General features: G+C 41.4%; 1 protein-coding gene across 3 annotated transcripts in view; it reads right to left on the bottom strand.

Annotated features, from left to right (window-relative positions):
* Nucleotides 1–3,650: 3,650 nt before the first annotated feature.
* The window catches only part of rngtt (RNA guanylyltransferase and 5'-phosphatase), a 100,633-nt gene continuing 91,697 nt past the window's right edge, over nucleotides 3,651–12,586 (bottom strand). For 2 of the 3 annotated variants that reach the window (XM_047818187.1, XM_027177073.2), the window contains 3 exons: nucleotides 11,547–11,613; nucleotides 5,486–5,609; nucleotides 3,651–4,097 (listed from right to left, as the gene is read on the bottom strand). In XM_047818187.1, coding sequence (XP_047674143.1) covers nucleotides 3,946–4,097; nucleotides 5,486–5,609; nucleotides 11,547–11,613 — 343 coding nt within the window. In that variant the 3' untranslated portion in view covers nucleotides 3,651–3,945. Of the gene's footprint in view, nucleotides 4,098–5,485; nucleotides 5,610–11,546; nucleotides 11,614–12,586 lie in introns of those variants that run through there. The other variant, XM_047818188.1, reaches the window with a different exon arrangement.

Genomic DNA, 12,586 nt, shown 5'->3' with positions numbered 1-12,586 from the left:
AATATCAGACTGTAGATGAGCACACGAGATATGTTGTGAATATAGATGCCGGCCGTGTAATTACACTAAACCGTACAGTATATACTCCGATAGAAGCACTTCATCGAGGTCTGTAATTATTAACGATTTATCAGGAGGGTAAATTTATAAAGAAAAGACACTGTTGTAGCTGTAATAAAACAGCAGCGTGCTGTACTGCTGGGAAGAGATTCAACAGGTTATTGGACGTTGTACTCTTAGCTACGTTGGTAATGATATTTACATGTATGGTTAGTTTTAATAGACAGTTTTAATGTGAAGGGTTAAAAAAAAAATTAATAAAAGGCTTTCCTCAGTCTAAGAGCACCAAGATGAGCATGCACAACTCCCAAAGCAGTGCTGTATGGGAATAAAGGCTCGAAAATGAGATTTTAGTGCATGTCATTGAATCCAGAATGCAAAAATGATAAGGTGAGTGAGAGCGCTGGCAAGTTATTACAAACGTGTGCCAACTTGCCATCACACATTAGTCATGTTGTTTTCTTTCTTCTTTTTCTCCTAAAAAAAAAATTAAAAAAATAAATATAAAAACCTGGCACGAATGTTAAAAGGATGAGGCTCTGTCGCATTCAGCTCTGCTTTAATACACACACAAATGGCAGCCTGAAATGAAACTGTGTTTATAGCCCTCAGGGCAAGAGAAAGAGAAAACTCATACAGATCCACACAAACACACACACTCAGTAAGTGATTTGTCCTGGTCAGAGTCATGGTGGATCCAGAGCCTATCCTGGGATCACTTAGTGTGAGTTGAAGCACTGGATGAGTCCATCACAAGGACACCATTCATACCAACTTCATATACCAGCATGTCAGGAGGACAGAAGAATCCAGAGACCCTGGAGGAACCACAAGCAGACACAAGGGATACTGTACCTTCAAACTCCACAAGCCTTCGTACCCTGGAACTGTTACACAGCGACACGTCCTGCAGCTCCAGGGTTCCGCTTACAGTTCTACAGCAACACATAGGATCTGCACAATTTTGTCTTCAGTTATACTTCGTAATTAATATCAATCTTTATTAAGTACATCTTATCAAGGAACTATCACTGTCCGATGCAACAATGCAGTGTGTAAGCAGAACGTTGATCTTCCACAGTGACATGTCAACGGTATATTTAATTATTTATATACGAACAAACAAACTAAAGTAACATTTCATTTTGAAGAGACACAATGGAGTTTAGTTCCTGTTTGTATTAACAGTTGTTCCCTCACCAGACTCTCCTGTTTTCCATCTCTTCACGGTTAAAAAAAAAATAATAATAAAGAAAACAGACCGAATCTGCTGTTATTGAAAATTAACAATGTTTATCTAAATCGAAAATTCAGAGAACAGTGTTGTGGTCTAAATAACAAGAAGCCTCGAGTGAGGGGAATCTGATTAGTTTTTGAGAACTGAGCAAATAAACACAACACTTAGTAGTGGACTGTAGACACAGTCAGTGCTGTAATGATGCCTCACATCTCCCTTTCTCTCTCTGACACACAAACACAAGTCTGTTGTCCATCTGTCTGCTTATCCGGGCGACTCTGTAGGAGATCTTCCTGGTTTGCGTGAACGTTTGCATGGATGCTAGCGTTTACGGAGATGACCACAGGGATATAAAAGAAGTCACATGCTGGAATGACTGCATTAGTGATATTTTGACATGGTATGGATGCTCTGATGAGCACTGACTTGTTTTTAAGTGCTGCTGGAAAAGAGAGAGAGAGAGAGAGAGAGAGAGAGAGAGAGAGAGAGAGAGAGAGAGAGAGAGAGGTGCTACTATCACTCAGACACAATATTCTTTTTCCACACTCTCACCTGCTTTAATCTTTAGCATTTATCAACAAAATGTTTTTTTTTTACAGGATCGAGACAAAACATAATACTGTTGTTTTGACATGCATTCCTTTTAATAAACCCCTGTCCAATGAAAGCACAGGAAAGCACAAGAAAGCAAGAGAGAGAGAGAGAGAGAGAGACAGAGAGTGAGAGGGGGGGGATTTGTGGTCCATGGCATCCAAGGGCAATGTAGACAAAACAACATACACACAATAGTACGGATAAACACAACTTGTTGAGCTTGTTGTTCAGCAAATCCGTCAACAACCTATTCTGCTTAAATCTACACATCATCAGACGTCAGTAAGAGCAGCAGACGTATCTCTAGTCACCCTTTTACCGAGCGAACGATGTGGACAGACTTCTACTTGTCCAGAGCATCTTGGCAGTCGTGTAATAGCAATGAGACGACTGGACTTAAAGACAGATTGTCTCTCAGTGGCGATTTTTATTCAGAACACTGAGACAAATCCAAACAGAAGGCTTTCTTTTCTGTAAAAAAGTTCCAATCTCCAGTAAGAACTCCCCCACTTCATACACACCGACAGTACTGAACCAATAATCCTCCCTGGCACATTCAATACTGTCAGCAGGTGTACAGTGTTTTTATAGAAACGGTCTTCTGGTGCAGCAATTCTTCTGGTGAAACACACTGTATGACGATCATGGAAAGGAAAGAAATTTGACAACAGTTCTTTTTACTTTGAGTCATGTTCATCGTAAGTGAACGTCAACTCCGCCAGTAACAGACATGAAAGCGGGCTTGAGGTGTAAACAGTGAAATAATCCATCATGGCGCTATTATGTATTTATATATTTTACCCCAGCTCGGTTGAATTCTCGACTCTTATTGGACAGACGATTAGTATCTATGACAACCTGCCAGTTTCTTAAGAAAGAAAGATCCTGATGAAGGAATGATTGGATATCTATCAGTGAGAACAGAAAGTTCTCTCTCAGACGTTTCACAACCTTAACTTTATCGACAAACTGTTAAAATGTTCAACGTGTCGCTTCTCAATGCATTAAACATAGCAGACACATAGGAAAATAAGACACTTTGGGATTCCGCATCGCATCTCTCTTCGTTCTGGAATCTATATTTCTGACCGCCCACTGATGCCTGCAATCATCTCACACCCACCTTTTTTTTTTGCTGACAAGATCTCCTGGACGTTCTTTTACTTCACCTGGAGATCTTGCACCCCCCAACCATAACTCTCCGATTTCAATCCTGCTGAGCGTTGAAGACAGTCCGTACTGCGCTGCTTTCTAAATTGTCTGACATTTCTGAAGTGTCGCCAAGAGGAAGTTCTAAATCGGAGAACCATCTGGTCTCTTCCTTTCACTGGCTTAATAGCTTCTATGTTTGGAGGACCGGGACAATGCCATGATGAGAATCACACTGGAAGCAAAAGGTCATGTCAGCTATCTATAGAATTTATTATACAAGTCTTAGGATAGAAGAACAGCATATTCACAGTATGGTGACAGCAAATCAGTAGAAATGTCTGCCCATCGTCATCATCCTGACAAAGGAACCGGTTTAAACAAAGAAATCTGACATCATTAGTGCAAAAATCTGTATATGAATCGTTCGTAAGAATTAATACAGCACATTGCTTAAAGTGATTGCTGGTCTCTGTGGATAATAAATACACAAAACAAACCCAAATCAAATCATCCAAGTCTGGAAAGTGGCATTGAAAGTCTCGACTGTAGAACAGCGAGTCTGTAATCCACTAGGCTAAAAAATAAAATAAATACAAAGAGAGGTAACCAAATGTCAATGTAGCATTTATTTCATTCTTTTTTTTTTTCTTTCCCCTTTTAAACAAGACCATGTTTCAGCTCTGACCACCCAGACAAGGTCTCCACACAACGAGGGATTTCAAAGAAATGCAGCGTCTGCTGTCTGGTGGATGTTTGAGTAGGAAGGATAAAGCTGTGAATGTCATTTAGAAAGTCTCCTCATCAGGGTGTAGAAAGAGCCTTGGTTCCAAATACATATATTTAAAAAAAAATCAAAAAAACAAACAAACAAAAAAAAACTTCACTTGAACAACTTCAAAAGGTTACTGGAAGCCGTGATTGGGTCTTTTTGGAGGGGGAGGGGGCATGAGCTGAGCGTCCGGGTCCGAATGGTGCTTGCGGCTTTGGGCACAGCGGTCCAGGAACTCCAGCAGGCTTTCCTTTGTAACGGGAAACTTGATGCTGTTACAGACAGCTGTAGGGACACAGCAAGAGATTACAGGTTACAGAACATGCGACGACAAGTCCTTTCCTGTAGCCGTGGTCAAGCTGGGGGATATTTCTAGCTGGCGCGGTTCATCCGGGATCCCGTTTTAGCGCTATGCCGCTGTTAATGTCTATAGCTTTAACGACTCGACCACCAGCCAAGTGAAAATGAAAATCGAAAAGCACCAGATGCTTCAAACGGGGGGGAAAAAAATAAAAGAAAGAAAGACAGCAGAAAATTTGGTGGCACAGATGGTTGTTATATCCGTACGTCTCTTAAAAAAAACTAAAACAAACAAGCTTTATACCTGAGGAAATTTTTGAATCCTGACCTTAATTCCAAACCGAACCTTATGTTTATTTTTACTTCTCGGATATTTGGCTTTATCATAATATCATAAAATGTCCACATAAATGATCATAAGCGTTGCATCTTTCTTTCTACACCACTTGGATACCAGGACTACAGCTCAACAGATCTCATAAATGTGGTGAAATTCATCACTACACACCTTCTGTTAATGACGTAGTAGCATGCAGATGTTTCCTGAAAACTGTTTGCTTATCCGTTACGGCTAAGATTTTATTTTTATTCGTCTAACAACCGTCTGCTGAAAGGATTTCGGGCCTTGTTATCTGATTTATAAGCTCTCGTGGCACACTTATATGACACCTTTAATTTTCTACAAACATTTAAATTACATCGAAAATAGAAGAATATTACAGACGATAAGTGAATTAATTGGTAACACAAAGAGTATTACATAGTAACATAACTCATATGGTACCTACTCACTTTATTAGGAACATCTGTACACCTTGTCATACTGTCAAAGGCCTGATCGGGTCTAATCTTCCAGTTATCGGTGATCCTGTGCTCACTGCTGCCTGATTCGTCTTATCTTGACTGGAGAGGAACCCTAACATGCTGTTGTATCATGCTATCTGCTGTTGTAGCTGATCCACATCTCTCTCACTCTTTGACATTGTGAGATGCTTTTCTGCTCATCACAGTTGTAAAAGGTGATTATTTGAGTTACTGTAGCCTTCCTGTCACCTCAGACCATCCATCTATTCTGATGTTTGATCCAAATCTACATAAACTAAACTATTTACTCTTCATATATACTGTATTGTGTGGAAGAATCACGATTGTATACACTGTGCTGCTACCAGATGACCGTCAGCCTGGATAACTACCTGAGCGTACAGATTGGAGTGTTTATCTTATTCAAATCTAATTAAAAGCTAAATATTTAAGTAATTAATCATCCCTACGCTGTCCGCTACTGAGAATACGTGGAAGGCAGAAGGTGTTGATTCCCTCATTTACACATGCAGCGCAGTGCGTGTTGTTTCTGTGGTGCTGTCACTCACCCATCGCTGTATCGTACGAATTGGGGAAGCTCTTGTCTATTCTCTGCCTCATAAAGACCCAGGAGTTATTTTTGAACGTGCACTCGATAATCTTGTTATCGTACTGCTTCAGGTCCTTCGTCACCTGCGGAGGAAGAGCAGAGACGAGCGTTACGCACGGAGCAGCGTTGCACAGAGCCGTCGAAATAATGCACGTCTTGCCAGCGATTCTTTTGAAAGTCGGCCATGCTGCGTGGTCATTATTTCATTTTAACACCTTTACATCATGGGTATTAGCAATTTTTTTAGGACACATTCACATTCACTGCAAATCTCTGTACGTGTTTCTATGTCAAATTCATTCATGTTACAGTTTTTACACTTAACCGCACTACAATCTTGCATGTATCGTGTCACGCTAGAGCTGTTGGAACTGCAGTTAGTGACCCATGTGACATGTTATTGCCAAATCACACAGAAGTCTTCATAACGTTCGCTACACTTGTCCGAGTGCAACACTTTGACTGAAAGGTATATCTATATCTAGTGCTGTATATTTCTAAAACACAGGGTACTTTTCACGAATCAAGTAGAAGTGCTGGGTCTATAGAGCAGAAAAAAAAAGGAAATAAAAAATATATGACAAGGCATAAAGTTATAGGTAGGCAATCGATGAATGTGTGGGTGGTGTGATGTAGCCTGATGCGAAGTGAGAGTTGTTTATTTTATTCCTTTTCTACCACAGCAATTTACCAATGCTATTTTTTAATGTATTAAAAAAATTACATATTGTACTTTTACTAGTGTTTATATTCACATGTAATGTTTTAAGACACAAAAACACCTTCTAAACATTTATATCATAGAAGCAACAAGTTGGTCCCTCTTCTTCTCCTCCCTTTCTTGAAGTTAATAAGACAAAAAAAAAAAAATGCAGCTTTTCATGTTACAGAGAAACGCCGTCTGTCCTGAAGACTGTCCTCTGACTGTTACACAGTGCTGACACCGGGGGCTCCTTCCAGCGATGCTACTTCAAGTCAAGTCAAGAAGCTTTTATTGTCATTTCAACCATATATAGCTGTTGCAGTACACAGTGAAATGAGACAACGTTTCTCCAGGATCAGGGTGCTACATAAAACAAAGACAGGGCTAAGGACATGTAAGTAGTCTTAGCCACATAAAGTGCAACTGTGCAACCTGGTGCAAACAGTGCAGGACAAGACAAACAAGACAGACAAGACAGTGCAGGACAAAAGACAGTGCAGGACAAAAGACAGTGCAGACATAAAGTTACAAGACAATACAAAAAGTACAAAAATACAATACACAAAAGACAGTAACAGTAAACAGTAACAGAGCCGACCGGCCAGTGTATATACTGTATGTGAATACTGAATGTTCAAACAATATTTCGTGCAGTAACATTAGAATGAACACAGTTAAAAATTTCCTGCTGAAAACACTACACCACCTCAAGCTTTCGATCTGTAAACGTGACACGCCTAAAACACTAATCCCGGTGGCCTATTAAACTTTCTGAGTTCTATGGAAATGTAACTGACCAATCAGAATCGAGAATTCGACATCTCTGCTTTAAATAATGGCTTAACGTTGAGTTTACAGTTGGAGCTGAAAGTGCAAGACAGACTTTGTGTGTTTAAGAAAACGAGAGAGAGAGAGAGAGAGAGAGAGAGAGAGAGAGAGAGAGAGAGAGAGAGAGAGAGAGAGAGAGAGAGAGAGAGAGAGAGAGAGAGAGAAAGCGGGGACACAGGGATAGTGGGACACAGAGATGTAGGAGGAAACACTGCAGTGCCAAGCTCAGCAGCATGCTGGCTAAGTAAAAGCCAGTGCACTCCGACCGTGAGGGGCATCTGTGAGATCACTATTTGAGAGAGGTGGATGCTTTAGAAGAGACACATTCACAATTGCAAAACACACAAACACAAACACACACACAGTGATGGAGCGAGCGCAGATTAATGTTCCTCCTTCTGACTGAGCGACAGCAGCTCTCTCTTCCCGGCTCGAGTCCAGCCCGTCCTCGCACTCCCAGGTGTAGCCGTGAGATTTTGGATGCCATTTTGGAAACTCCGGCTTGGTGCCTGATCCAATCAAATCCACTTCATTATGGCTGCATTCTGGAGTGCAGTTGCCTCGACTTAATCTCAATATCTCTAGCCAATCTGCTCTAATCCTTTCTTTGCTGCAATAGCACTGCATTTCTCTTCAATAGCTGTTTGTCTGTCATCGTTTGTACAAAGTTTAATGTAACACTGGACGACAGGAAACGTGTTTTAGGAACACCGAACTAGCGCTAAATACCATAAAACCGCTGGCCTACACGTATATACATGTGGTACATCGAGGTTGAGCACAAGGTAAAGCAAAGCAAAGCAGCGACGTTTGAGCCGCATCTAGCTAGCACTCAACTTCATTCATTCACTCATTTTCTACCGCTTATCCCAACATCTCGGGTCACGGGGAGCCTGTGCCTATCTCAGGAGTCATCGGGCATCAAGGCAGGATACACCCTGGACGGAGTGCCAACCCATCACAGGGCACACACACACTCTCATTCACTCACACACTCACACACTCCGGACAATTTTCCAGAGATGCCAAACAACCTACCATGCATGACTTTGGACCGAGGGAGGAAACCGGAGTACCCGGAGGAAACCCCCGAGGCACGTGGAGAACATGCAAACTCCACACACACAAGGCGGAGGAGAGAATCGAACCCCCAACCCTGGAGGTATGAGGCGAACGTGCTAACCACTAAGCCACCGTGCCCCCAGCACTCAACTTACCTAGCATTAATTACTATATGGGATGTTTTGTTTGGACAGATTTTCAAATTGCTGTTGTATATATATAGAATAAACACTTCGGTCATAAGAAAATAATTACACAGGGTTGGAACTACTTTATTTTGGCCAGCTTTTGAATATTTTCCAAGAAGAGCGCACAAGTGTCGTGGTTTATTCTTGACTTGAACTCTAAAGAATATAAATGAACAGGTTCATTAGTAACTACAGGCTACTATCTCTTCACGAAAAAAAAATGCTGGCATGGTAAAATCTCTCTAATCCCCAAACCGATAATGATTACTGTGATAAAGCTACAGTATAAATAGAGTCATGCTAAGAATAGGAGCTGAGGAAGCGATGTATTATAACGTGTCCACAAGATGCACTGCATTATGGGTATTAAAGTGTAAAAGGGAGTGGTGTCTTCTTGCCTTCTTTATGTTAGCTGGGAGCAGGTGGCTGTTAATAAATGTCACGCGCTTCATCGTTTTCCCCACGTTATCATCGCTTCCTACAATCCTCCGGAAGAACGTCGTAGAGGAAACGTATAGCAAAAAACTGAGACTGATTGACTATCTTTAGGGAAAGTGTACAGCTTGTGCGCTGGGTTTTCCCAGAGCGCCACTTATTTATGACAGCATCCTTCTACTGGTGCATCTTAGGGCTTGATAATGTCACATGCTCCTGGATTTAGTGTAGCGTGTAAAAGGCAGCCTGTACTCTAGCAGTGGGAGGCGGAATGCGCTAAGTGGGCTTCGTATTTTGCAGACGATGCATATACATTTCACGCACGCGGCTTTCGAATGTGAAAGTTCAGCTTATGAAATATGACTCAGAGAGGCGTGACTGACTCAGAACACCCCCTCGCTGGCTCTTAGGAGAGCTCAGATATTTCTATACCCCCCTCCTTAAAGTCTCTCTCTCTTTCTCTCTTTGCTAACCAGGCTTTTGGAAAGCCCTGAGAAAAAAATTCCAATCTCACATATGCCATTTTTTTTCCTATTACACCTCTTGCTGTACTCTGAAGAGCATCATACCGAGTTCTTATTCGGGCTGGAGACAAACTGTACAGGCTGACAGACAGTCACTTTAATAAATAAATCAGAGAGAAGGAGAGAAAGAAGTGGAGGGAAAAGGGACTGGATGGCTTTTTTTTTTTTTTTTTTAAATAGATAGAGAGCGGGCTACAGTATGTTGTGATTTTGTTTGTATGTAATTAGTGCCATGATGCATGTAAAAAATGTTTAACCTTTAGCACAAGAGATAATCTATAAGCTCATCAAAAGGTGACCTTCGGTTAACTTTCTGAGTCTGGGGTCTGCGCCCGAGAATGTGGAGCAATTGCGGTGGTGATGGAAAAATCTTTCAAAGTGTAGCCCGAGCTGCAAGAACCAAGCAGCCGTGCGATACAAATTAGCCGATTATATTTCAGTGTTGCTTGTAGACGGTTAACAACAAGGCATTTGTCGAGTGCGGAGCGGTGTTTCGCCTCAGTTTTACTTGCTAATTGGGTTGTGTCTAATGAAGCAAAAAAGATTAAAATAAAGGAAACTCCTTGAACTCGCACATCACTTAAAGAGTAACTCATATCCATCTCTTCGGTGTCCTTTGTCAGCTTGAAGGTTCTCAAGTCACTTTATTCATGTATTTATGGAGATCAGAGTGCATTAAAGAGCACATCCAACATCCCCACACAATTTATTCAACAGTTAAACAATTATCAGTGGAAAAACTGTCAGTTTAATATTCCGATTCAATGCTAATTGGCCAGAACTAATCATACTACCTAATTGGAACTCGTGGCTTCCTTCCTGCAAATGTTTGCCTTGATACATTTAGACTGACAAGTTATAAAGAATAATGAAGAATGAGAAACAATGAGAAATATCACCTCATATATAATATATAAATATATACGTATGGTCTGTTAAATGATTGTGGTTCATACTGGATGGTGGGTGCCAATATTTTCCATGATGTTCTTCTTTCCTATGATGATGTCAGAGGGTGATGTCATTTTAAAGGAGACATACCGGAGACGGCCAACGTTTGACTTGAAATGCAAGGCAGCTGTACGACCGTTACAGCACATTTACGTGAACGTCGAACCCATATAACTGACCGATAAAACTCTGTTCACTGTGGACTGTTAAATGTTTCAAGCACAATTAAAATTAAACCCAAGGATTAACCAATACTTAACCCAGGACTTCTTTCGAAACACCTCGGGGGGTGAAACTGTGCCGAAAAGATCACAAACCTGCTCCCATGTGACGCGGTGCAACAGGATTACAATGAACTTTCATCTCAGTGTTTCTCAAGCTGCTCCGTTTCACCATTCGGGAGCTTTTGGTGCTTTGTGTGTAAATGTTCGGGTTTTGATATCATGCCTCTGGGGCCGGATGCTCGGCTGCGTTATAGGAACATGTTTTTCGGAGACAAACTCTCGTCCTTCGGCTGCGTTCTGTCGGGATACGTGATCATGACTTTTATGTTAACGCTGTGCATCGAGGCTGAGAGGCAGCAGGAAAACTTTAACTCAGAATGCATCAGAATGGAGATCACAGAACAACGATCATCCACTATTTATACTCTATTACATTTTTTTTTTGTATTTTTTTTCTTCTCCCAAATAAACAGTTAATTCATGAATGTTGGAAGCTTCACATTAGTTTTCGGTGCCGACTTAAAAACCAACGAAAGATGGCGAGTGGTTAGAAGAACGGTCTTCTCGTGGATTGATGGATATGAGGTAAAAAAAACATTTTGAATATAATGAAATATTCAAATTGCTGTGGTAAAATAAAGCAACTTCCTCACTAACTTGAAAAAGTTTTTCCTCACTAACTTTTTCAAGTCTTTCACTTCTCCTGAGGACAAAACCCCCTCTTTTTTAGCAAATTAAACAAAGCATCAGATTTGCCGAATGTGAGATGACTAAAGAACAGGAGGAATAAGACCTCGAGCCTTTGATGCTAATGGAGACGCTACACTTCACACGAGGGTCGACTTCTGTGCACCTCCCAGACGTAACGAGGGGCTCAAAATATTCCCTAAACCCCTAGGCACAACCCGGAAATACTGCACGTCGCGCCTGTATCCTGACATAAGCAGGCTCGTCTCACTTGGGATCCTGTTTAGTGATTGCAGGAATAGGAACATAAATTAATAGAACGAAAACCTGAAAGCTCATTTGTGGTTTTATGCCAGATGCTACAGCCTGAGGTGAAAGCTTGGCTTTAATGTATTGCCAAATTTAGCACAGATCTCACCTTCATCTGAGCAAAGGGCATGTCATAGCTGCCGACGTACAGCAGACCCACCGTCTGAGGGATCAACCTGCACAGACAGAGACAGAATTACACAGAATTAAAACACACACACACACACACACACACACACACACACACACACACACACACGGCTGATGGAACGGAGATGAACTTTTACTCAGGATAATTTTCTCGCCATGAGTCTAATCTAATATGATTATAAGTGTGAGACGTGGTTTTTGCCTCTGTTAATAATTTGACACAGAATTTTAGTGGATGAAGATAAACACTTTATAATTTTATATGCCGATAAACAAGAACGGTAGAGAGAGAGAGAGAGAGAGAGAGAGAAGAATCTCACCGATTACCGATTACACATATATCGATGGAAATCAAAGCATCCTAAAATGGATGATCACCATCTAACCACAATACACTCACTACACTCTGCAGTGTGTTATTCCGCTCACGATTTATTCATTCATGTTTTTAAACGTTTATTGTTAGACTAGTCATGGGTAAGGTATGAACCAAATCTGACTTATAGTATAAATAGTATTGTGTGTTTGTGCTGCTTTATGGAAACTTCCTATTACGCGATGGTTTAAAAATCAATGTGCGCCCTGTGACTGTGGGGGGGTGGGGGGGTGGGGGGGTGGGGGGTTGAGGTTACGTGTTGATCCTTTGCCAGTCTGGGACAAAATCCACCAAATTAGAGGAACACAACAAAAACAGGTTTCTAGCCTAAGTTCATTTAAAATCACACACACAACCCCTTCCAGTTCATTACGCTCAGATTGTCAGGACGTGCTTCCGGAGTGTTTCTGGAGGTTTGCTTAATCACAGTGAGACCCAGCAGAGGCAATGAGAGGCTTCAGGGTTCATCTGACAGCCTAAATACAGAGAAAGCTCACAGCTGGAGGCGGCTCGAACAATTCAGCGGCTCGGACGATTACTTGCTAAGGTTAAGGTTAGGATTTCAATCAGAGACACTTCGGTATCTTCTCTCCCCCCCAAAACTCACCACAACCCCCACTACA

Source organism: Tachysurus fulvidraco, chromosome 9 (genome assembly GCF_022655615.1).
Source record: "Tachysurus fulvidraco isolate hzauxx_2018 chromosome 9, HZAU_PFXX_2.0, whole genome shotgun sequence".
NCBI classification, from domain to species: domain Eukaryota; kingdom Metazoa; phylum Chordata; class Actinopteri; order Siluriformes; family Bagridae; genus Tachysurus; species Tachysurus fulvidraco.
Note: the sequence above shows the minus strand (reverse complement) of the source record. Positions and strands in the feature narration are given on the sequence as shown.